At 46.7% G+C, this 23,404-nt stretch overlaps 4 protein-coding genes across 13 annotated transcripts in view; 1 reads left to right on the top strand and 3 right to left on the bottom strand.

Moving 5' to 3' along the window:
* Nucleotides 1-1,886, bottom strand: part of LOC120700902 (protein SHOOT GRAVITROPISM 6-like) — a 35,392-nt gene extending 33,506 nt beyond the window's left edge. Inside the window, exons 1-2 of the mRNA XM_039985100.1 lie at nt 1,450-1,886; nt 663-808 (exon numbers count right to left, since the gene is read on the bottom strand). The gene's annotated coding sequence lies outside the window, so the exon portion shown is untranslated. The remainder of the gene's footprint in view (nt 1-662; nt 809-1,449) is intronic.
* A 1,193-nt stretch (nt 1,887-3,079) lies between these two features.
* Nucleotides 3,080-7,521, bottom strand: LOC120699147 (uncharacterized protein SYNPCC7002_A1590-like). 5 transcript variants are annotated; one of them, XM_039983025.1, is made up of 7 exons: nt 7,048-7,290; nt 6,777-6,970; nt 6,652-6,697; nt 4,578-4,660; nt 4,387-4,503; nt 3,533-3,629; nt 3,080-3,163 (listed from the first exon to the last, which is right to left on the bottom strand). In XM_039983025.1, exons 1-6 carry the CDS (start codon nt 7,232-7,234, stop codon nt 3,558-3,560), a joined length of 699 nt encoding a protein of 232 aa, XP_039838959.1. In that variant the 5' UTR covers nt 7,235-7,290; the 3' UTR covers nt 3,080-3,163; nt 3,533-3,557. The 5 variants fall into 5 exon arrangements, 4 of the variants coding, with proteins under 4 accessions (XP_039838959.1, XP_039838957.1, XP_039838958.1 ...); XM_039983023.1 differs by lacking the exon at nt 3,080-3,163 and adding an exon at nt 3,195-3,396; XM_039983024.1 differs by lacking the exon at nt 3,080-3,163 and adding an exon at nt 3,195-3,383 and having other exon boundaries at nt 7,048-7,289.
* Nucleotides 7,522-11,089: 3,568 nt separating this feature from the next.
* Nucleotides 11,090-13,159, top strand: LOC120699148 (proteasome subunit alpha type-6-like). The gene is made up of 5 exons (XM_039983027.1): nt 11,090-11,460; nt 11,917-11,975; nt 12,242-12,327; nt 12,593-12,688; nt 12,994-13,159. The coding sequence occupies exons 1-5, from the start codon at nt 11,324-11,326 to the stop codon at nt 13,141-13,143; spliced, it is 528 nt and encodes a 175-aa protein (XP_039838961.1). The 5' UTR covers nt 11,090-11,323; the 3' UTR covers nt 13,144-13,159.
* LOC120699146 lies at nt 12,774-22,165 on the bottom strand. 6 transcript variants are annotated; one of them, XM_039983020.1, is made up of 11 exons: nt 21,988-22,165; nt 19,327-20,368; nt 18,921-19,025; nt 18,736-18,802; nt 15,857-15,953; nt 15,342-15,400; nt 14,990-15,075; nt 14,629-14,724; nt 14,228-14,323; nt 13,950-14,102; nt 12,774-13,860 (listed from the first exon to the last, which is right to left on the bottom strand). In XM_039983020.1, exons 4-11 carry the CDS (start codon nt 18,746-18,748, stop codon nt 13,102-13,104), a joined length of 1,359 nt encoding a protein of 452 aa, XP_039838954.1. In that variant the 5' UTR covers nt 18,749-18,802; nt 18,921-19,025; nt 19,327-20,368; nt 21,988-22,165; the 3' UTR covers nt 12,774-13,101. The 6 variants fall into 6 exon arrangements, with proteins under 6 accessions (XP_039838954.1, XP_039838955.1, XP_039838953.1 ...); XM_039983021.1 differs by having other exon boundaries at nt 19,345-20,368; XM_039983019.1 differs by having other exon boundaries at nt 20,208-20,368; nt 21,988-22,146.
* Nucleotides 22,166-23,404: the final 1,239 nt, after the last annotated feature.

Genomic DNA, 23,404 nt, shown 5'->3' with positions numbered 1-23,404 from the left:
AGCGATACAAAAGTGGCACCATTAGATTTGTATTTCAACATACATTTGTATGGTCGTGGTTAAGTTAGTAAAAGTGTTATATAAGATCAATCTTTGACCAAAGTTCCATCTAGAAGACCATGCCAAGTCAATTCAAGCCTCGTTAAAATGAAAATACAGAGTACTACTGTAATGAGAAAAATGGTACTGATGTGGTGTGGACGCATTAAATCACTTTTACAACAGCACTACCATGGAGTCAAGCTTACCCCTTGTTAACAAAACGGAGAGGAAAATAATGGAAAACTGAAGAGGCAACCTCTGTTGAGCAAACATACAGTGCTGCAAGGGATGGCTGACCTGAGATGCTATTTTCCCCTAAGCTAATTTGTTTTTCCCCAAGCAACTATGGGTCTATGAGAAAAGTTGTTTGTAGCATATCTATTATTGTGTCGAAAACTGTAATTCAAGTGTTCCCAACCAAATATTGTAATAGATGAGGAACAAACATACAGTGCTCCTCAACAGAGGTTAAACCATCCTCTCAAGCTGGGAAAAAAAGTTTGGTTGCTTTGAAACATGAACCTAAACTTCAAATAATCAAAGGGGTATATTTGCTATTAAGACAGAAAACGTGGATCAGTTGGGAACAAAATGATAAGAGAGGTCATGGGCTCATTGACCTGCAAGCTGGGAGGCGATGGATGGCGCGGGGGATTTACGGCGACACCGATAGGTAGCAGCAATTTCCATGTCACGAATCAAATTAGCCTGGGGAAAATTGCAAGCGCGCTTCGCTGCGCCCTTTTCAATCACGCTTGTTATGTACCTGATGACATGATATGATTATATTGCATAGTTCTACTGTACGCCAGATTATAATTTACTTATACAATACAAAGAAAAATAAAAAGGGACACCATATGTAGTATGTACGCTATGGAAATAGAAATTGTAGGATGTGATAACTGATGTTTGTAACCCTCACATGAAACTGAGGGGTACCATATATACTTGTGTTGGTAGTTAGTGAATCCCAATCATGTGGTGCAGGCAGAGCATATCCAAGAGGGAAAGTACAGCAAAGCTTGTAAACAAAATGTAAATTGCCTGATCACTATAGCTACATGCATTCCTCATGTACTCGTGTGCAAACACTGATAGACAATGGATTTTTAACTCTAATCACAATCAAAACTTGTATATTAGCATTCTGATGGTCATCACTGTTGATGGTGAAGAGAACCAAAATATTATGTCCAGCTTATTAATATAGAGACAGATATTTCATCAGTAATCTTCATGAGAAGCGTAGAATACAAAGTAGATATTTTGATATGCATACCTATCTGTGGATGCTTATTAAATAATAAAACCATGAAACATGTGATGGTGAACGAATATGTTTCCATTGATGAATTTACTGCTAAAGCATCAGAATTAGAGAATAATTTGTGTACCCAAACTCACGATTTGAATATACAATGATGAAACTGATCCCGCATCTGACGTATTGTGCTGGAACATGAGTCAATACCTCCATGTGTTAAGGCTGCTAGACATTTTGTCGAACACTCTATGGGCAGCAGAGGTGAGTTGTTGCCGCCCTGGCACCGCACACAGCAAGCTGCAGTGTTGCAGCGGCCATGGCAGAAGATTGGACGATGGAGACGACATTAACATGGCATTCGAACTTGCTGAGAAACATAAATGCGAAAAGGGGAGTTCAAGAGGGATGGCGAGGGCCTTCATTACGGCGTCCGCGAGAAACACAGCAAAGGAGCACCGGAGGCGAGCCTGGCGGCCAGGCGCAGGAGGCCGAGCGGTGGAGACAGGCGCTGGAGGCGGCGTGAGCAGAGGCCAGAACGCGGGGGTGAGCGAGGACGCCAGAGGCGAGCTGGACCTAGGGGCGAGCAGATCTGGCCGGCCACAGGCGAGCTGGAGGTGAGGACGACTGTACCTGGCGGGGGCGAGCGGAGGCCGACACAGCTGAGCTGGGGCCGGGCGCTGGAAGCGGGGGCGAGCACGCCGACGGAGGTGAGCTGGAGCTGAGGGCGCGTGACTGCCGCCGGAGGAGAGGGAGAGCTGGAGCGCACGGGCGGGCGGCGAGAAGGATTTCCTAGCGAGCGGACTCGGGGGAGAAGAAGGGCACAGGGGAAACGGTCCGGTCATCAATGGCGGCGCCCTCGAGCAGGGGAGAGGACCGCGGTGTTGGCTCGTAGACGGAGCAGAGGGTGACGCAGGTGGGAGAGGGAAGAGGCGGCGGCGGCGGGCTTCGGCGGGAGGGCAGGGAGCCAGGGAGGCGACGTAGCGGCCACGCGAGCGCCGGATGCGCGCCAGCGGGGCACGAAGGCCACACGTCAGAAGCATACTTCTGAGGGCACGGATGGATGCGCATCCCTCCTGGCCTATGAAGTTACATATATTATGTCCGTGGATTATTCGGTACTCCCTGTGTCAAATGGTAAGTCGCTCTAGATTTTTTTTTCTATCTATAAACATTTGAATATTGATAAATCTAGACAAATATATAAACCACATCAATACCTAGAATTTGGAACCGAGGGAGTATTTGCTGAAATTGGAACCTTTTCTAGCCCTTCATTCCACATAGACATGTAGGGCCTGATTGGTTCGAGGCCAAAGGTGGCCATGTCAAATTTTGACAACATTTTGACCACGTTTGAATCTATATAAATATTTGTCAAAACAAAAAAAAATCTTGTTCACAGAGCTTATTTAGATACCAAATAAGGCCTACAAACAAGAAATTTGTTGTTTGGATAAATATTTATATAGATTTAAACGTTGGTCAAATATTGCCAAAATTTGGCATGGCAACCTTTGGCCTCCAACCAATCAAGCCCGTACTACTACACTACCAATCAAATGCACCATTGAAACACTGTGTTTGTGGATGTTAGTGTGCTGTTTTTATAAATTTGGTCAAAACTAAAAGCAGTTTGACTTGCTATGTTTAAACTTAAAGTTCCGACAAAGCTTCCTGGCAACTGATAATAAATGTTGCCTGGTGGACATAGTTGCTTATTAGTGGATTACAATACAATAGGCAAGGGTGAAATTGTAGCTCACTCTTATCTGACCATGTGACTTGCATGCTTAAAGCTCAAAATAAATCGACTCCTTGCCCCCCAACATCCGACCATCGGATGTATATGTAAGCCTGCACAGGAGCATTAGCGTCGAGACAGCGCTTTGTCAACTGCACAAGCTGATGGAGTCAGTTTACTAGTTTCCTTACAAAGCATATACATGTATTCTCACGAGAGAACGAAACAAATGGCAGTTCAGATACTAGAATCTTCATTGTGAAATGCTCGATTTGCCATCTTCAGAATCAGACCAAGACCAGAGGGAAGGAAATGGATCGTACAACAGAAGGGCTGCAATAGAAACCTAGGTGACAATGGCTAATTTCATCAAGTTCAACATAAGAAAGAAACTGCCATGAGTAAAGTGGATGACGTTTGGACAGGATTTCTATACAACATAAGGAGGCGATAACTTAATTCAACAGAATAAACTATCATGCCTAGTGGAGGTCGAGCTGGGAAGGTTCATATTTCACCAGTGCCAAGTGGTTTCCTTGAAGAATCACCAGAAGCCCAAGCTTGGTAATCTTTAACAAGCTGAAACAAAGAAAAACGAAATCATTTAAGAAATGGTATAAATGTAAACATAAAGATCAGAAATGTTGCTCACGACCATCTCTGGCCTCAGCAGTAGCATCTGGCAATCAAATATATATCCTCCCCATGTATGGCTCTTCCTTTAGGTTATCTAGTTCATATATATGGGATTACAAATAGCAAGTACAACTAAAAACTGAATTATTCATAGGATTGCAAAATAAATGACTTGTGGAAGAACTAGATGCTAGAAGTAAAATAGAGAAATCTTGACTAGAAGTCTTTTTAAAAAATAAAGAAATGTTCATTTTATGTTAATGTGACGTAATTTCCAGAAACACCATTTCTTCTCAAATTCCTATAGCGGTATTTTATCTTATAGACCAACCCATTCTTCACATGCTCCAGCACAAATTCATTTGTAATTCAATGAAACGTGCGCAGCAGCTTGGAAGAAAGAGGAAGGATATGAAATGTTGCTTCCTCTTATTGAAATTACAAGGCCTATTTTGTTTTATTAGAACAAGCATTTGACCAACTATTCCGTTTTTGGAACGTGATTTTTTATACCAAAAGATGTAATTAGATATGTATTAAAAATATTTACTTATGATTATGATTGTATCATGAATGACATATTAATAGAGTACATATCGTATAAAGTATTGTCCCAACAAAACGAAGTACACCTTGTGATTTCAAGCAAAAGGGAGTAATAAACAATTAGCCATAGCACATCAAATAAAATTAAATTAACCTGATTCAGAAATCTTGGAAGCATGACTCGGAGTAACTGCTCAAGCACTTGCGTGCCACTTGATTCAATTGCTTGAACTGGTATTGCTCGAAATGGAAAAGGTATATCGATTGCAACCTGAAGGTTACCACAATAAGCTGTGTGTTCATCTCAGATTAACTATGTAAGCCGGGAGCTTAAAAGTGCACTACCTCTATTGTAGTATCTGATGTGAGCTGTTGAAGGGTCGAATCTTTCAAACTGCTGTTGCAGAAAACCTTGTTCACCATGGAAGCTGCATCCCACAGCAAATCATGTCAATGATATCCTGGAACAAGGGTTCAATAGTTTATTTTAGAGTATGCCAAAAAAAAAAACTCTATGAATGAAATGCCCTATGTATAAAAAATTGCTAGATGAGCTAACATAGGTAGACCATGAAAAATCTGTGGTTATGCCAGTACAACCATATTTGCCTTTCTTTGTCGATCAGAACCATACATGAACCTCGACAAATTATTCATCATCATCATCATAGCCTTTTAATCCCAAGCAAGTTGGGGTAGGCTAGAGTTGAAACACAAATCAAACCGAAAAGCAAGAGGGATTTTTTTTTGAAAAAAAAAGCTTTTGAAAAGACAACTTTTAACAAGGAAAACAAGGGTTTCAAAAGATTTTTAGCAAGAAGCACAAGAGCCTAATCAAGGCTCAGGCACGTGGATAGCTGCTTTCCAAGCAGCTCTATCCAAAGCTAACTCTCTCGTTATATTCCAATCTTTTAGATCTCTCTTAACTGCGTTCTCCCAGGTCAATTTTGGCCGGCCCCTACCTCTCTTCGCGTCATTGTTCCTCCTCATGATGCCGCTATGCACTGGTGCCTCTGGGGGTCTTCGTTGCACATGCCCAAACCATCTTAGTCGGTGTTGCACGAGCTTTTCTTCAATTGGGGCTAACCCTAGACGATCTCGTATCTCGTCGTTTCGAACTCGATCCATCCTTGTATGCCCACAGATCCAACGCAACATCCGCATCTCCGCAACACTTAGTTGTTGAATATGTCTTCTTTTAGTGGGCCTGGGCCAACATTCTGCACCGTACAACATCGCAGCTCTAATAGCCGTCTATAGAACTTGCCTTTTAGCTTTTGAGGTACCCTCTTGTCACATAGAACACCAGAAGCTTGACGCCATTAAAAAATCCAGCAACCAAAGAAAAGTATATATAAAGAGAATACGAATTAAGAACAACGTTGTCCATAAGTTAGCTGAGACCTATGACTTTATGAGGATATGCCAACGTGTTATGGGTGACTTTGCCCTTTCTAAAACAAGCAATAGAATCACACAGAATAGAGAAGGGTACCTTCATGCATATTGTAGGAAGGACAGATTGTGTATAATGGATTGGATGTATTGCATGGAGCTTTTGGGCTGTATATATATGAGTACAAGACTTAGGGGCAAGGCACCTCCCTGGATACATATGGAAGTCCTAGATAGATAAGACTCCTAACCACATACGACACCTTGTACTGCCAATTATACTCTTAACACATTTTGTTACACATAGTGGCGGACCCAGAAACTGAAGCGAGCCTGGGCAAAATCCATAGCAGCTCCACTATCCATCTCTAGATGTGCCATAGATGACTAACTTATAACATTGTTCTATTGTCATTCCTATGTTGGAGCCCAGGCAGGCGCCCTAGGTCGCTAGGCCCTGGGTCTGCCACTGGTTACATAGAATAGCATTATACTTCAATTTGAAGGGTCAATTGGTAAGGTTATCAAAGGCAATGTCGTAGTAGAATGACACTTAGAAAAAGAACACCGAAAATTTATATGATCTTACAGGTTTGGGGCAGCTGGAAGGAGAGGGGTATTATTTTCAAACAATTTATTTTTTGTTCATAAACCAAGTTGTGATCCCAGAAGTAAGGATTAGCCATTATTAGAAACAAAATCAAAGTGTTGTAAGCATGGCGGTGTGGGATTGACCATTGCAAGCAACAGAAATCAACTCACTGTAAGCAATGTTGTGTATGAGAGGATTCCCTATTTTAGTTTTCATACCATTGTGATTAAGGTTATACCAACCAGTTTAGCACCAACCACTTTATCTGGCATGACAATGAAACACGTTTCAGCTTCTTTGAGCATTGATTAAGATATTATTTAGAATCCTGTCGGCTGAGCCAGTGACTATTGACTAACACCAAGCAGCAATCAGGCAAGCAGGTACCTAGTCCAGTAACCCAAACAGCACAATACCAACAACAAAGTTTACCTGAGAACTTGTCATTCTGTGCCTCCACAAGTGGTGATCCCTCCAGCTGCAAACAAAACCAACTAACTGTGTCAGCGAGACACTAATCGCCGCCATTATTGAGGCATGAAGTGTACGGGCGTTACCTTGCAGGAGAGGAGGCGAATGCAGCAGCCGTTGGGCTCCTCATCGACGCGGACGAGTAGGACGGGGCAGACCTCAAGCGCGAAGAAGCGGAAGCGGTACACGTAGCATCGGAAGGTGGAGTCGTCAACGCGCTCGATGCGCTCGGCGTCCAGCACCGAGTACTGGCTCGCCGGCAAGCTCATGTACTCCGCTGCTGGAGCAGGCAGACATATATCTCAAGCGACCACGAGGTTTGGGGAGAGCGGGGTGGGGGGAGGAGGCTCCGGGTACCCAGGGGGCGGGCCAGCTGCTGGACGGAGACGGACTCGGAGCGGCGGGCGACGAACCGCGCCTTGGGGGCGGACGAGGACGACGAGACGGCGGATGACGACGACGAGGAGGAGGAGGCGCGGACGACGGCGCGGGACCGGCAGAAGGCGGCATGGACCGGAGGCGGCGAGCGAAGGGACGCAGCCATTGCGCTAGTCTGTGACTGCTGTCGCGTGCGTGGCCCGCGTCGGTCGCCGGTGAGTGGCTGCGCGCGGTTGCGTCCCGCTAGGGACCGGGCTTGAGGGGAATTTCTGGGTCCAGTCTCTCGTGATCCTTTTTCTCATTGGACGGATAAGATGCAGTGGGAATGGGATCTGGCGTCATGGAGTGGACCTCGCGCTTCACAAGTTCCCGGGTGGGCCATGTGCTCCCTCCATTTTTTAGGAAAAAATCTGCATCACCCCCAGGGTTGGACTACGTAACCCCCAATTTATGAAACGGTCTATTATCACCACTTGAACTTTTCAAAACCGGTCAAATTACCTCTAAAGTAGTTTTGAAAAATTATAATAAATCACAGAAAAATCATATAATGGAAAATCCAATTGTGTTGGACTCCAAATAAGTATATCTACACAGTAAACATATAATACAGTATGCTTTACCATATTTTTTTACATCTATGAAGAAAACCATAGATCTAAATCTACAGCAAAAAAATGTACAAAAGCATAACATATTATATGTTCATTGTGTAGATCTACTCATCTGAAGTCAAACACAATTGGATTTTCTATTTTATGATTTTTCTGTGATTTACTATGATTTTTCAAAACTGCTTAGGGGTAATTTGACCGGCTTTAAAAAGTTCAGGAGTGATATAAATCATTTCATAGATTGGGAGCTATGTAGTCCAACTCCATAGGTTGGGGGGTGATGTAGACTTTTCCAACCTTATAGGCACGGAGCGAATCGGATGCCCTCCGCGCTCCTGGCCCCACCGCGGGCCCCACGCCGACTCCACCGCCTTTCTTCGCCCGGCCCCACCGCGTCGCTGCCTTGCCGCCCCGTTCCCTTCCGCCCGCTCGCCTCTCCCTCGCACCCCGACGCCGCCGCCGCCCCTCACCCGCGGCCCGCGTCATCCACCGCCACCCGCGCCTCCGTCTCCTCTGCCGGATCCGGCGCCGCCGGTGCGTCCCGCCACGGCCTCGTCCGTCCTCGCACCACTGATGCCCGTCACCTTGCCCATCCTCCGGCGGACCCGTCTCCTCCTGCGCGCCCCCCACCGCATCTCCTTCACAGGTTCCAGTGCCACCATCACCATCGCCTCCTCCGGCCTCGCGCCCGCCAGATCCGTCGCCGCCTTCACCGGGTCGCTTCTCCGCCCGCGCCTCCCCTCCGGGTCAGGCCTCCAACTCCGCCACCGCGCCGCCGCCGGATCCGCCTCGAACTCAACGACCGCGTCGCCGCTGGGATGGCCTCCATTGCCTCATCGTCGTGTCCACCTGCGCCGCCCTCGCCTCCGTCGGGCCGCCGCGCCATTGCCTCCGCGGCGCCGCCGGATCTGCCTCGACCTGCGCTGCGACGCTGGGTTGCCTCCCTTTCGCTGCCGCCACCGCCGCCTCCTCCGTGGTGGTCCGGAGGCGGGGCCAGCCTGTGCCAGTCATGTGCTATCGCCGCGGCGCCTTGCTTGCCTACCTCTTCCTGCTCCGGCCGCTCCGTCCCTCCCATCGCCGCCGCCCAAGACGAGGCGGATCCGGCTACGCGGTGCGGGCTCCGGCGGCCGCGGCTCCACGACGCTCGAGGCCACCTCCGACGGCTACAGGTCCTGGTCCCGTGGCGCAGCGATGGCGCCACGACGGCGCGTGTCCACATGTTCGGCCATCTACGACCACGGATGGCGCATACCTCGCACAGGTCAACAGGTTCATGCCGCTCCGCCCAGGCTACTCGCTCGCCGCGACCCAGCCACGCCCCGCATCGAGCCGTCTGCGCCGGGGCCACCGCCGCGAGCCGGCCGCGTCCCTGCCGCAGTCAGCCAGCCGAGCCTGGGCGCGCGACTGCCTTCCTCCTCCGCGACGGCTCCTCCTCATCCTCGGCTGCCGCCGCCGCAGTCCCACAGTTACACCTCCATTGGTTCACCCCCGCCACCGAGGTCCTCTCCTATCCTTCTCATCCACAGTCCCTGCAACTTCTCCTCTCCATCAAACTCTCGCCTTCTTCAACCCTGCCGGACTCGGGGAGCCCGTGCTGCCGTCGCAGGTCAATCTCTGCAGCCAAGCGATGCTAGCCTCCGTGCAATTCCTCTTCATCTGCGCCCTCGAGGAGCACGACACGACGGCCGTCAAATTCGCGACCAAATCTGGGGTCCTCACCGCCAAGAAGGTTCCTGCCCGGGAGATCGTAGGCGTCTCTGGCGAGGAGAAGCTCCTCATCGAGATTGATTTTCCTTGTGACTCAGCACTTCCAGTGCGATGTTGCCGAGCAGCCATCCATTCCCTGGACCTCCGTCGTCAATGCTCGCAGATCAACCGCTGATGCTAACAGTGTCACAGTCCAAGTATGAGACAAGTTCAGAAGAATTTGCTGATGCTGTAGAAGTAGCAGCTTGCAGCAAAGAAGTAGCAGAAGTATCTCTAGAAAGATTAAGAGTAGAATGGAGCAGTGAAGTGCCCCCACCATTACCACCAGAAGAACTTGAATCATCCTCATAGATTTCATCCCAAGCAGACCTTTTCTTACCAGACAGGTTTTGTGGGACAGTCCTCCTCAACCTGACATCTCCAAACTTCTGGCCCCGACCAAAACCCCCAGTGGTCTCGCTACTCTTCTGGCCCCGACCAAAACCCCCAGTGGTCTCGCTCTCGCCTCCAACTCAACTCGTTCTCGCCAGGCACCGCCAAGCGAGCGCTCCTCTCCCAAACCGCGGCGCCGGAGCGTCCGTCTCTCCGTAGACCGCGCCGCGACGCCAGGCACACGCTGAGACCGATGCACGTGGGCGCCAGCAGCGGGAGGAGCGACCGCGGCGCCGGAGCCTCCGTCTTCGTAGACCGCCGCGTCACCGTCTTCTCCGCCAACGGTCGCCTCGACCAAGTCGGTGAGTGCGCTGTGCGCGGGCACGGAAAACCACGAAACCCGAAGCTCCGCGCCGCCCGCCGGCTGCGGTATCTGATGGTCCTTCACTCCTCATCCGCGTCTCCTTTGCATATTACGCGTGGAACGCCACGAGGTTGGCGGGCGTCACCTCGGTCGGCGTCCGCGGGGCGGACTCCGTCTACGTCGTCGACCAGAGGAAGGCGAGCGCGCCCAAGGTGAGTGCCCCTGGCCCCGCGCGCCCGCGGCGGGGATCGGTCCAAGTTTAGCCTCTCGCGTTTGCTTGATTAATCGATCTGATGCTCTTCTGCTTGCTTGCTTCTAGGACAAGTTGCTGGACATGACCAGCGTTTCGCGCCTGTTCCCGATCACCGAGTGGCTGGGGTTGTTGCTTGCCACGGGGATCAGAGGTGACTTCACTAGCGCTTGCTTACTGTAGTTATTTCTCCCGAACTCTTAGCAGAACGTATGCGCTGCAAGCTGTCTGATCCATTCTCCGATTGCTTTAATGCTAATGTGGCTCAACTTGTTACGGTTTTGGGGTGATGTCGCTCGGGAGTTACGGGGTAATGGCGTAATACACCATGCGCCGTGGCGTAGCGTTGCTTTATTAATTGCGTGTCATGAGGGCGTTTGAAAATTGAAACTGCATGGCGTATCATCAAAATCCACCTAGGGACTTTTAAAAATTTTAATTGAGCTCTGAGCTCTGTAGACTTGCATTTGGGTCGTTGACACACCAACATATATAATGTAATCATATTGAATTTGATGATCTGAAACCTTTGGTTATACACTGCAAAGGATCAATTCGACTGTCCTCTTTTATAATGCATAATGCATTACTGCATCACTTCGTGGAAGTTGGTTTTATTGATTGTTATGAGCCATTTCTGCCTTATGTTCATGAGCATCGAATGCATCATTGCTAGCTTGACACTGCTTGCAGTGTGGCTCACACTGGCTCTGCCAATTTATTACTTCTGTTTCTAATCACCATTGATCCATTGCATCAGAGCATTGGTTTGGTACCTAGTTGAACATCAGACCACTGCCAATAATTTTAACATCTGAAATGGTTTAGAATTTACTGTTGAAATTTGAACTAACTGAATCACCATAGACCGGTACTGCACAGAGCACCAAAGATGGTAACATCAAAACATGACACTTTAGTAATGTTTATTTGTATGCTTGTTTTAGAATGCTGATAATCATAGCTATGTCTTCAATCTTCATTACAGGTGAGGGAAGAGCATTGGCTCATGAGGCAACGAATCAAGCTGGAAAATTCTGTTCCAAATTGGGATATGAAATGTCTGCTGATGTTTTGGCACAATGGTAAATATTGACCTCAAGGAAATAGATAATAGATCAGGACTTCACACTGGTAGTGTCTATAATTGCTTCCTAACATGAAACTAATTCTATCTACATCATTAGTTAAATCCCACTCATGCTCAGTGTCATGTACTCGTGTTGGATGTATGAGAGGACACTGAGATATCCTCTCGAAAGTATTTATCCTGATTTATGCATACGTTTTGTCTATCTGTTGATCTTGCACAATAAGTTGAAGGAAAGAAATTAAGCGGGGCCTGTGAATTTCAAACAACGTACTGTGCAGGGAGTCAGGGGTCGTCACAAACCAAAACAATGTTATATTTACTGTGTATAATATTTCCATCAATGATAATTTTTATATAAACACGATTTTTTTCAATAACCTGGCATACTTCTGTATTTAAACAGTGATCTTCTGCATGTAACCAACTGTATATGCTTGTTTCTTCACAGGATTGCAGATAGAACCAAGATCTGGACTCAGTATGGTGCCAAGAGACCTTCTGGAGTTGGTTAGTGCAATGAGACTTACATATTTTCTTTAGAAAGGCGGCAAGAGTTTTGCCGAAATTTTATTAGACAAATAAAAGGGAAAAAACACAAACGTAATCAATTACAACCAACTTACAATTAAACTCAGAGACTTACATATTTGAGGGTGGTGTTCCTTCTCCACAATAAAATGGGAGTGGTGGAACCTGCAACCATGCGTTTACAATTTTCTGTTATATATCTTAATGCTTAGAGCCTTAGACCGCCCTTGTACTCTTCTACGCAGTTGCTATGATTTTGGGCATTGATGAAGAGAAAGAAACTCCACAGCTTTCTACATGTGATCCTGCTGGGTATTTCTTGAGTCACAAGGTATTTATTATTCAGGAAATTTGAGCTACTCACTGACTCCCTTGGTTCATCCAACTCATAATGCAAGCTAATCGTTTCTCTTTTGGATGATTTTCACGTCTGCAGATAAGACAGTGTTTATTTATAAATTCTGTAGAAACTTATTAGTTTTTTGCCTCGATAAACATTCTCGATGGATAAACTTATATCATCCCATTTTACCTGTATCATTTTGGAATACATTCTATATCAGAAAGACATGACTTCTCCCATGCATTCTTCTCAGGCAGCAAGTGCTGGTCAAAGGGATAGGGAGGCTGTCAACTTTCTTGAGAAGAAAACGAAGAACAATCCTTCACTATCATTTCAGGAAACCGTTCAGGTGCGTGTGTTTTCATTTATCTAGAGCAAACTCAGTGAAGGTATGCAACACCTCCAGTGGATGAATAGAGACAAGAATCATGTGATTTACTGCGCATGACCATCTTCCTGGTGTCTTTTTAAAATTAGTTTGAGCATAACCTTTTTATTTGCGATGTTTTTTGCATGATTTTTTTATCATATCGATTCCTGTCAAGTGTCAACGCATAATACAATAGGGTGTTAGCTATTCCATATTCTGTGCTTGTGAAGTTGTGAGTTACTGTGGTTCAGTCCAGTTTTGATTTAATCTTCTCCCGTTTCCAGATGGCAATATCAGCATTGCAGTTCGCACTGAAGGTGGACCTCAAAGCCAATGTCCAGGCGCTTGATGTCCCCGGCATGTACCGCCACCAGGTGTGCACCTCCTTCATCTCAATTGAGCCGCCTTTCGGTTTTCGTTGCCCCCACGCATAGCGTGGCCTCGTGCACGCTTGCTGTATTGTCTGATTGAACGTGATCTGACAATGTCTCTGGTTCAGGATACCCAAGGTTCAGCACCCATCGCATAGCAATGCTACAAAGGAAACCCCATTTTCTGACCATCAACCCTAGACCTTTGTCAACTTTATTTAGCGTGTCGAACTTTTCCATGACTATAGATTTGCAGCATGCCAAGAAGACATAGTGAAATTTTGGTGACTCACCAAAATAAATAACCCACGTGCCAATAGCTTTCTGTAATTCAGCGGATGTTTGTCCACAATAATCACTAGAAGCCTTGAATGCACTCTTAAGAGCAGGTATACCAATGGGAATTTCTCCAGCATCATTGTTGGGTGCTATATCCTTGTATTGGCCTAAAAAATTCAACTCTTTGCAGTCCACTCCCTCCATGTAGTCATCATTACCAGTCCGAAGAAACTTGATGGAATAGATCTTCTTGATTATAGCATGGAACCAAGACTGTTTGCCATCAATGATCAGATCAATTAGATCTTCATCAAACTCAACCAGAAGATGGAAGGTATCTTCACAAGCTGTGGTATAAAATTTCTTGTCTGTTCCAAATATTATTTGCAAATCCACACAGGTTCTCCTTACATAATTCCAAAGCCGGTAATGAATTATGGCGTTGATGTAACTAAAGAGAATCATGAATTTTGATCCATTAAGTGAGAACACAACTCCATTCTGCAAGTGGTACAGCCGTACAGGTCGGTGAGTTACAACAAAAAGTCAAGTTGCATGATTGCAGATTACACGAAGGAAACAGTTCTCACCTGGAGCGAACTGACTGTCTTTGGAGCAGAAGTTGAAAGTCTCCTTTTCTTAGCAAACTCAATATCAGCTCTTAAGCTTTCAAGGGCTTTATACCACTTTCTCAATATCGAAAACCTTAATGTAGTCTCTTCACCACCCGATACTTGGGTATCCTGAACCAGAGACATTGTCAGATCACGTTCAATCAGACAATACAGCAAGCGTGCACGAGGCCACGCTATGCGTGGGGGCAACGAAAACCGAAAGGCGGCTCAATTGAGATGAAGGAAGTGCATACCTGGTGGCGGTACATGCCGGGGACATCAAGCGCCTGGACATTGGCTTTGAGGTCCACGTCCACCTTCAGTACGAACTGCAATGCTGGTATTGCCATCTGGAAACGGGAGAAGATTAAATCAAAACTGGACTGAACCACAGTAACTCACAACTTCACAAGCATAGAATATGGAATAGCTAACACCCTACTGTATTACGCGTTGACACTTGACAGGAATCGATATGATAAAAAAATCATGCAAAAAACATCGCAAATAAAAAGGTTATGCTCAAGCTAATTTTAAAAAGACACGAGGAAGATGGTCATGCGCAGTAAATCACATGATTCTTGTCTCTATTCATCCACTGGAGGTGTTGCATACCTTCACTGAGTTTGCTCTAGATAAATGAAAACACACGCACCTGAACGGTTTCCTGAAATGATAGTGAAGGATTGTTCTTCGTTTTCTTCTCAAGAAAGTTGACAGTCTCCCTATCCCTTTGACCAGCACTTGCTGCCTGAGAAGAATGCATGGGAGAAGTCATGTCTTTCTGATATAGAATGTATTCCAAAATGATGCAGGTAAAATGGGATGATATAAGTTTATCCATCGAGAATGTTTATCGAGGCAAAAAACTAATAAGTTTCTACAGAATTTATAAATAAACACTGTCTTATCTGCAGACGTGAAAATCATCCAAAAGATAAACGATTAGTTTGCATTATGAGTTGGATGAACCAAGGGAGTCAGTGAGTAGCTCAAATTTCCTGAATAATAAATACCTTGTGACTCAAGAAATACCCAGCAGGATCACATGTAGAAAGCTGTGGAGTTTCTTTCTCTTCATCAATGCCCAAAATCATAGCAACTGCGTAGAAGAGTACAAGGGCGGTCTAAGGCTCTAAGCATTAAGATATATAACAGAAAATTGTAAACGCATGGTTGCAGGTTCCACCACTCCCATTTTATTGTGGAGAAGGAACACCACCCTCAAATATGTAAGTCTCTGAGTTTAATTGTAAGTTGGTTGTAATTGGTTACGTTTGTGTTTTTTCCCTTTTATTTGTCTAATAAAATTTCGGCAAAACTCTTGCCGCCTTTCTAAAGAAAATATGTAAGTCTCATTGCACTAACCAACTCCAGAAGGTCTCTTGGCACCATACTGAGTCCAGATCTTGGTTCTATCTGCAATCCTGTGAAGAAACAAGCATATACAGTTGGTTACATGCAGAAGATCACTGTTTAAATACAGAAGTATGCCAGGTTATTGAAAAAAATCGTGTTTATATAAAAATTATCATTGATGGAAATATTATACACAGTAAATATAACATTGTTTTGGTTTGTGACGACCCCTGACTCCCTGCACAGTACGTTGTTTGAAATTCACAGGCCCCACTTAATTTCTTTCCTTCAACTTATTGTGCAAGATCAACAGATAGACAAAACGTATGCATAAATCAGGATAAATACTTTCGAGAGGATATCTCAGTGTCCTCTCATACATCCAACACGAGTACATGACACTGAGCATGAGTGGGATTTAACTAATGATGCAGATAGAATTAGTTTCATGTTAGGAAGCAATTATAGACACTACCAGTGTGAAGTCCTGATCTATTATCTATTTCCTTGAGGTCAATATTTACCATTGTGCCAAAACATCAGCAGACATTTCATATCCCAATTTGGAACATAATTTTCCAGCTTGATTCGTTGCCTCATGAGCCAATGCTCTTCCCTCACCTGTAATGAAGATTGAAGACATAGCTATGATTATCAGCATTCTAAAACAAGCATACAAATAAACATTACTAAAGTGTCATGTTTTGATGTTACCATCTTTGGTGCTCTGTGCAGTACCGGTCTATGGTGATTCAGTTAGTTCAAATTTCAACAGTAAATTCTAAACCATTTCAGATGTTAAAATTATTGGCAGTGGTCTGATGTTCAACTAGGTACCAAACCAATGCTCTGATGCAATGGATCAATGGTGATTAGAAACAGAAGTAATAAATTGGCAGAGCCAGTGTGAGCCACACTGCAAGCAGTGTCAAGCTAGCAATGATGCATTCGATGCTCATGAACATAAGGCAGAAATGGCTCATAACAATTCGTTTCCCTGACTTTGGACCCCAGAGCAATCTATTGATAGCTTTAACAGTTGGTTTCCCTGAATTTTGTATCGAGTGAATGTGATCTTGGATCAAGTTTTAGCAAGGACAGCAGGATCTGATTCCTATGGCTAAGAGCAGGCATTCTGTATTGGAGGGATCAGGCTCCTGAATCCTGATCTTTAGGTTCAGAATCTCCCCCATTTGTTATTTGTCATCCCTTTGAATAGTTACACCATACTTCCTGAGAAAATCGTTAGTAAAAACACTTTTATGATAAATCTTCCTATTTGCTATATTTTGTTCTCTGAATTCAGCCTTGTATTGCATATCAGCAAGGCCATGTTGTCTGAATTCAGGATGGTTCTTCTAATCTTCTCACGAAACCTACCCCTGCACTCTTGTACAGAATCTTGCTGAATAATAATGACAGTAGTATTAGTATAGCTAGGGAAACAATAATAATGACAGTCAGTAAACAAAATTAGATCCATCAATTTGGTTATTGGATCTTAATCATTCTCGTTGATTGGATCTTAATCATTCTCGTTCGAATCATCATTTTTGTTTTGTGGCCCTTCACCAGCCAGGGAGAGGAGAGGTACTGCCGCTTGGCTGCTGCCGCCCCCGCGCCAGCCCCGATCTCCGGCGGCGCGTCGCATGCTGAGGACGGCGGCGCCGCAGGCGAGCGGGCGGGAGCCGGCGTTGATGACGGTGGCCACGCGGGCGAGCGGTCGGCCGCAACGGACGGCGGCGGCGTGGATGGAAGGGGGTGCCGTCGGCCGGCGGCAGGCCGCGTGGGGGAACGACCAATGCGAGAAAAACGGATCCAGAAAAACAAACGCCAAACAAAAAAAAATAAGATTTCTTTTTGTAGGATTATTACGTATTAAGACGAGATTATCCTTAATGAAAACGTGTAATTTTAACTCCAAATGTAAAAATTACTAAGAAATATGTGCGTGCGTTGCTACGGGTATATAATCTATATTCGTAGCAAATGGCGACATAAATCATGTCTTTTTAATTAAATTAAATTTTAAAATTATGTATGTATATCTAAATACATAACAAAATCTATGTATTTATGAAAAGCCAGAACGATCTATAACTTGAAACGAGGAGTATAGTTTATTTTATGATGATGACCATGTTATCCATTATCAGCAAAACTGCCTCGAACGTACTGGCCCACGAGAGACGGGAGGGGCGACTCGTATGGCGACCGACGAGGCGGCCGGACCTGCGCCATCTCCGGCTAGAAGAGGGGCTTCCAAGCCGGAAAAAGTAGATAATGAGCGGTGCGTGACGCTCCTTCCTCCTATCCGGTTAGTTTTCTCTCTCATGACGTTTTCGTTTGCCGATGGGGTCAACGCGAACTTCGCCGGGGAAGGGTCCTGACGGGATTTCGCAGGAGGAACGGGGCAGTAAAATCAGACAGCGAGACTCATGGAGAGTTGCTCAAGGATTGTCGATTCCGCCCCATGGAGGGGATGGAGATTTGGTCGGAGATGCAGGACGAGGGCAAGGAGCCTCCCCTTCATCCTCTGCCTCGAATCAGTTGAGAACAGAGGAATGGCCTTCGATCCAGAGATCATTGCAAATCCAGAGAAATTGAAGACTTGCTATGGTTCCAGGGCTCTAGTGCGACAAGGCAAGTCGAATCAAGAGCAAGGAAGCTATACCCTCACGACTAAGGGGGAAATTCAAAGGGCAAATCATAATTTAGCTCAGGATATTAGGAAACATTTATTCTCTTCTGAGATAGGAGATGATTGCTTAGAGAAGCTAGCAAAATCATGTGATCAATTGGAACAAGCTATGAATAGAATGAACTAGGTTTGGTGGCGCGCGGTGCTGCGCAGCCCCCTGAATTTGCAGGTGTTTGATTTTCTGCAAGTCGGATTGGGATGCAAGCACCGCTGCAAGGGAGAGTGGATGTCCTCTGACAGTTAGGATTTGCAAGCTACTTTGAACTGTGAAAAATTCGTAATGCACACAAAGCAAAAACTCTTGCTTAGGAGTCTGGAATGGTGGATTAAGTAATCCTGGCAGGCTGAAAGACATGAACCATGTAAATAAAATGTGGACCAAAAATTTTACCGATTGCGGAATCAACTTCTGTGCAACTTTTCTTTGTAAGGAGAACCACTATGCATAATTGTATCACCTAGAGTTAATTTTTTTGATGAAATATTAATTAAGAGGGATGCTTGCTTTTGGCATAGACTTAGCATGGATAACGACTCAACAGCTTATAATTTATTTTCGCAATTCCATCTTTTCCATTTATAAGTTCTTCCTAAAGGTAGTGCATGCCACTACAAAGGTTTATGCTTGTAGTTATTAGATATAAATTAGATGTGCACCAGTTGTATGGGGGGAACCTCAAAATCACAAGTTTTGAAGCAAACCTCTGAAACTCATATCCAATGCATCAGTGCAGTATCGTTCCTTACATAGTGTACTGGATGCAGGAGCCTGTGGGCATAAATGTCATCAATTAGCTTTCGAGGCTGTGCAAGTCAAAACATTAGTAATTATGTAAGGAATACACATTGGACCATCTGAACATTTGGAACTAAACAATAATTTGTACCTGCAAGCAAAAGTGATGCTCAAGATTTGATGTAGGAGCCACAACAGGAAACTCGGCTAGCTTGACGTGCGAGAATTCCTTTTATCTTTTGGTAGCGCGCACAACCTGTAAAAGAAAATCACAGGCATCATCAGTTTGAAGAATATTTGTAAAGGTAAATCTGATGGTCAATCATTCACATGGATCAGGTAATGGGGGTCAGGCAAATAAATTGGTGAGACAATGAACTGAAACAGGAAAACCACATCTTCCTTGATGGCAAGGCGTTGACGAATCCCCCGCTTGCAGGAAATAGGTATTTGTGTGAACATAAGCATAAAATGTGTATGCTGTCGAAACTTAAAAAACAAACTTTTGGAGATAGGAAAAGAATATGAGATGTTGGACAGAGAATGAACTATTTTACTTCTCGCAATGACTCCACCTTCCAACAATGAAATGATAGGAGATCGCTAGTGAAGGCCAAATTCGTCAGGTGGGCGCGCTTTGCTGCGCGACCCCTGGTCAGACCTGACTCAGTGGCGCTGAATAGGCTATCAAAAGACAATACAATATGATATAATGTACTCAATGTGATACATAGAAAGTAGATTTTTTTTTTCATATGATTGGAAGAGTATAGAACATTTGGTTGTAGGTATCTGTTTCTTCTTTGAACTATAGCAAAAGGTGTATGTAGTCTCTCTAATTATGGTGTAGCACTAACATTAGACTAATACACAAATGAGCGGGAAGTGGTAAAGAATTGCAGGACATGAAAAGATGCAAATAAAAAAATGATCAGGTTACTTGTAAACAAGAGGAACTAAAGTCATGCGAAATTCAGATACAGCAAGGTAACTTTGTTTCTTGGAGGGCAAACATGAGAGAAACAAAACAGTGAGGAAGCGAGAATTAGAATCGAGCTGATCCAAGGTATGCTGCAATGTAGGCACAATCACATCTTTAATCTAACATGTGAAATGGCAGCACTGGAATTTGTTTTGATTGTACAAAACTAAAACAACTAACTGTTCTATGCATTTTCATAGAAAAGCATAAGAGTAAAGCATAGATGCTCTGGACCAGAAGATGGACAAAATTGCACAAGAAGCATAAATGCTATTATCATTAACACCTTGTTATCAAATTTAAAACAGAATAAGGAAGAGGATATTTGTTGTATATAACCTATAGACTAAGCTTGTAGGCACAAAAGTATTGGAAAAACAATATTGTTCATCAGCCACATGACAATCGCTATAGGAAACCATGAGACAATGAGGAAAGGTTGTTGTGTCGATATACCCTAATCATTGTTCAGATGGATACGATGAAGCCACATTGAATTCCATGCTGCCTAGAGACGATCTATAAAACCCTAGCAATAATACAATGTGACTGAATTATTGTTGGGGCGCATCGTTCGTCTCCAAGCATATTGCCTGTCTTCGTTCTTTGCATGGGCACTGAAAAAACATTGTGTGTGATTAGTGTTAACAGTTTCAAAATAAAATGATCCATTGTGATTTTTGCAGCATATCAGTTTATTTCATATAATTTGGATTTGGTCGATCATGGACTGCATAATGTGTTTTGTGCTCTAGATATGCAGATATGCTCATGTGCAGATATCATGGACTGCATAATGGTCTAGATATGCAGATATGGTCATGCGCATGATTGGACTGTGACATCATTCTGCATGTTCGTTCCTCTATCATCCGTATGGGCTAGTGAGACAGGACCTGAAACATTCATGTATGCATAAAAGGACCATAAAAATGAGTCAGTGAATCGAAAGCAAAATTATATTATAGGTTGAGGCTGGCAAACCTCTACCTAGCCAAACACGAAAAGCTATTAGCCAAGGCCGAACAGATATCTGCCTTTTTTTAGTTAAACCACTTTGCAACTGGAGGTACCTTCTTGAAAATCAAAGAATAAATTTAAGACACTTGTATTGACAAAACTTGCCCTCCAGCTAGAAAACAAACTTAACTGAAAATGATGGCATATAGTACTCTGACATTTCATTGTGTATAGAAACAAATAGAGAAGAAGATTAGTAGTCAGCGCATTTTGCAAGTTGATGATCGGATTCTGCAATTAATCGGACTCCTCGTTATCTTAAAAAGGTGGGGGAAACCATATGTGGATCATGTTGGTAGCCTGAGCTACACTCGGATGGCGCCCAACCACTGAATCGGGGGAGCAGCTAGGCCGCCGCCGCCGCATCGCCTAGTCGTAACGCCTGGTGCCTTTGAGCAAGCGGGAGGCCATGGAATCCCAAGATCCGAACAACGGAAAGGCAAGAGCAGAATTACGAACTTACGTATATGGAACCCATGGATGTAGAAATATACTATGAAGAAACCAAGAGAGAAATTCACGGCGGCCCGGCGAGGCGGACGGGCGATGCGCGAGGCAGGCGGGCGGGCGGCGCGGAGGGCCGGTGAAGCGGCCGTGGAGACGACGGGGACGGGCGCGGGCGAGCCGCGGAGGGCCGGAGGCAGAGAGTGGAGGCGGACGCGCGTCAACCCCGTGCCTCAACGGCGCCCTGTCGCGACCGCGCCGATGGGCTGCGCCGTCGGGACGTCGTCGTCCCCGCGCCCGTCGCCGCGTGCAGATCGCAGGGCTGCGGCCGGCGAGGCTTGGGCCAGGGCGGCGTGGCGGCGCGGTGCCGGGCCGCTGTGGCGGTGGAGTGAAGCGTCCGGCGGCGGGGCTGGCCGGATGCCGGCTGGGGCTCTTTGGTGTTCACCTCGACTCTGCGCCCTGGGCCCGGCGGGCGGCATGCAGCAACAAGTCGGCGGGCAGCGGGGCCGGGGTCGGGGCGCCGGGCGCGAGCGGAGGCCACGACGTCGAGCACCGGGATCCGCGCGGCGTGGGGCCTCCTATGGAACGCCGACGGGTGATGGAGGCGGCGGGTGGGTCTGGGCCGGCGGGGAGGCAGAGGCCGGGCGCAGAGCCGTAGTGGAGGGTGAGGGGCGGCTTGGACGACGGCGGCGGCAGCAGATGGTGCGAGGAGAGGCGGGCGGGAGGGGTCGTCGCGGGCCGGAGGGAAAGGAGGGAGCAGTGAACAGCATACCTCGGCCAGGTCCGACGACGGCGACGGAGCAGCCGGCGGGAACAGGCGATGGCGGCGGGTGGGAGCGCGCCGCAGCAGCGAAAAGGCGAAGCGGGGGAGAAGTGGGGAACAGCTGTGCTGCAGCGAAGGGAGCGAGGAGAGAAGGGCGGCGCAAGCGGGCCCCAGGGAACCGACGCGGAGAGGAGGACGGCAGGGCGCGTGTGGCAGAAATCTGGCCGCACGAATGGAGAGCAACCGCACGCGTCGGGCGAGGAGGAATCGCGGGCGGCGATGGCCTGCTGGTGGGGCCCGTGGTGGGGCCAGAAGCAACCAGGGTATGCGCAACCCACGCTGCATATGAGGTTACATACATATATACATACATATTCAACACAATGGGGGGGGGTTGTGTCGTGACCAATGCTAGCAAGGAGCTTGCAATTCAAGAGGAGCGGGAGGTTGAAGAAGGAGGTTTTTATTGTATGCCATTACAAAAGTTCGTATTTACTTGTGTGTCACTAAAAAGTTCGCTCATACCTGTGTGCCATCGCGCGAACTTTTCTTCACCTCTATGCCATTGTGAACGGAAGTAGCAGTAACGGAGGTTATCAGAGATGGCAAAAGATGGTTCTACCCTTCTGCCTTGTGGGACCCATTTGTCAGCCAAGCTTTGTTCTCTCTATCTTGTCTTCTCTGTAGAACATCGCGTGGGGCGACCGCCGCTAGCGTTGGCGCCGCCGCGCCGGAGAGCTCCGCCGCGGGCTTGCGGACCCGGTAGCACTCCACACTCATCCGCCGCCGCATCGTGTCGTCGTGGAGTGCCCAGGACGGCTGAGCGCTGTCGCTGTTCGCGCCGCTGCCGGTAGCTCCGGTGACCGGTCCCAGGCATGGCCGAGCCAACCGCAGCAAGACTCAACCCATCCTAGCACGCACAGACGCGCCGACGCGCAGCTGCGCGGCATCGAATTGAGCAACCGGCTGTGCGCCGCTCGCGCGTGCTCTGCCCTGCTTGGAAGTTCTTAGCTTGATGATCTCACATGACGTCATGGCTACGCTTTATGGCCGTTTTTCTTCAAAAAAACAAATATAAAAATACGATTCCAAATACAGAATATGCTTCTGAGCTCCATGGACCGGCCGCCTACGACATGTTGATGACGAGTTGACGACGGCCGACGCCGAGGCCCGGGTGGTGGCGGTGACATCGGCGACGAAACCACACAGCGCGTCCACCACCCCCGGCCGGTGTGCAGCGGCTTCAGGCAGCTCTGGTGGTCCAAGCCGTGGTCAATGACGCAGAGACTCTCGACCCCGGGGCTTCGGTGGCGGGATGGGAAACCTGCCGCCGCGACTCGTCGCTTCCCCTCCGTGGCCCGAGCAGCGGGCGCCGACCCGCCGTAGAGGGCAGTGGTGCGGTCGGCAGAGGATCCGGAGCGCC

The sequence above is a fragment of the Panicum virgatum genome, chromosome 3K (assembly GCF_016808335.1).
Source record: "Panicum virgatum strain AP13 chromosome 3K, P.virgatum_v5, whole genome shotgun sequence".
NCBI classification, from domain to species: domain Eukaryota; kingdom Viridiplantae; phylum Streptophyta; class Magnoliopsida; order Poales; family Poaceae; genus Panicum; species Panicum virgatum.
Note: the sequence above shows the minus strand (reverse complement) of the source record. Positions and strands in the feature narration are given on the sequence as shown.

What these genes read in the sequence shown, in the direction of transcription:
- LOC120699146 (XM_039983018.1), bottom strand. An exon ending in GGTATTTCTTGAGTCACAAG is followed by an intron (nt 14,725 to 14,989) that starts GTATTTATTATT and finishes CATTCTTCTCAG; the next exon opens with GCAGCAAGTGCTGGTCAAAG. An exon ending in CCGGCATGTACCGCCACCAG is followed by an intron (nt 14,103 to 14,227) that starts GTATGCACTTCC and finishes TCTCTGGTTCAG; the next exon opens with GATACCCAAGTATCGGGTGG.
- LOC120699148 (XM_039983027.1), top strand. Translation starts at nt 11,324, where the DNA reads ATGCTGATAATCATAGCTATGTCTTCAATCTTCATTACAGGTGAGGGA. An exon ending in GCTGATGTTTTGGCACAATG is followed by an intron (nt 11,461 to 11,916) that starts GTAAATATTGAC and finishes GTTTCTTCACAG; the next exon opens with GATTGCAGATAGAACCAAGA. An exon ending in CAAGAGACCTTCTGGAGTTG is followed by an intron (nt 11,976 to 12,241) that starts GTTAGTGCAATG and finishes TCTTCTACGCAG; the next exon opens with TTGCTATGATTTTGGGCATT.
- LOC120699147 (XM_039983025.1), bottom strand. Translation starts at nt 7,234, where the DNA reads ATGGCTGCGTCCCTTCGCTCGCCGCCTCCGGTCCATGCCGCCTTCTGC. An exon ending in TTCGCCTCCTCTCCTGCAAG is followed by an intron (nt 6,698 to 6,776) that starts GTAACGCCCGTA and finishes TTTTGTTTGCAG; the next exon opens with CTGGAGGGATCACCACTTGT. An exon ending in TTCCAAGATTTCTGAATCAG is followed by an intron (nt 3,630 to 4,386) that starts GTTAATTTAATT and finishes TCTTTGTTTCAG; the next exon opens with CTTGTTAAAGATTACCAAGC.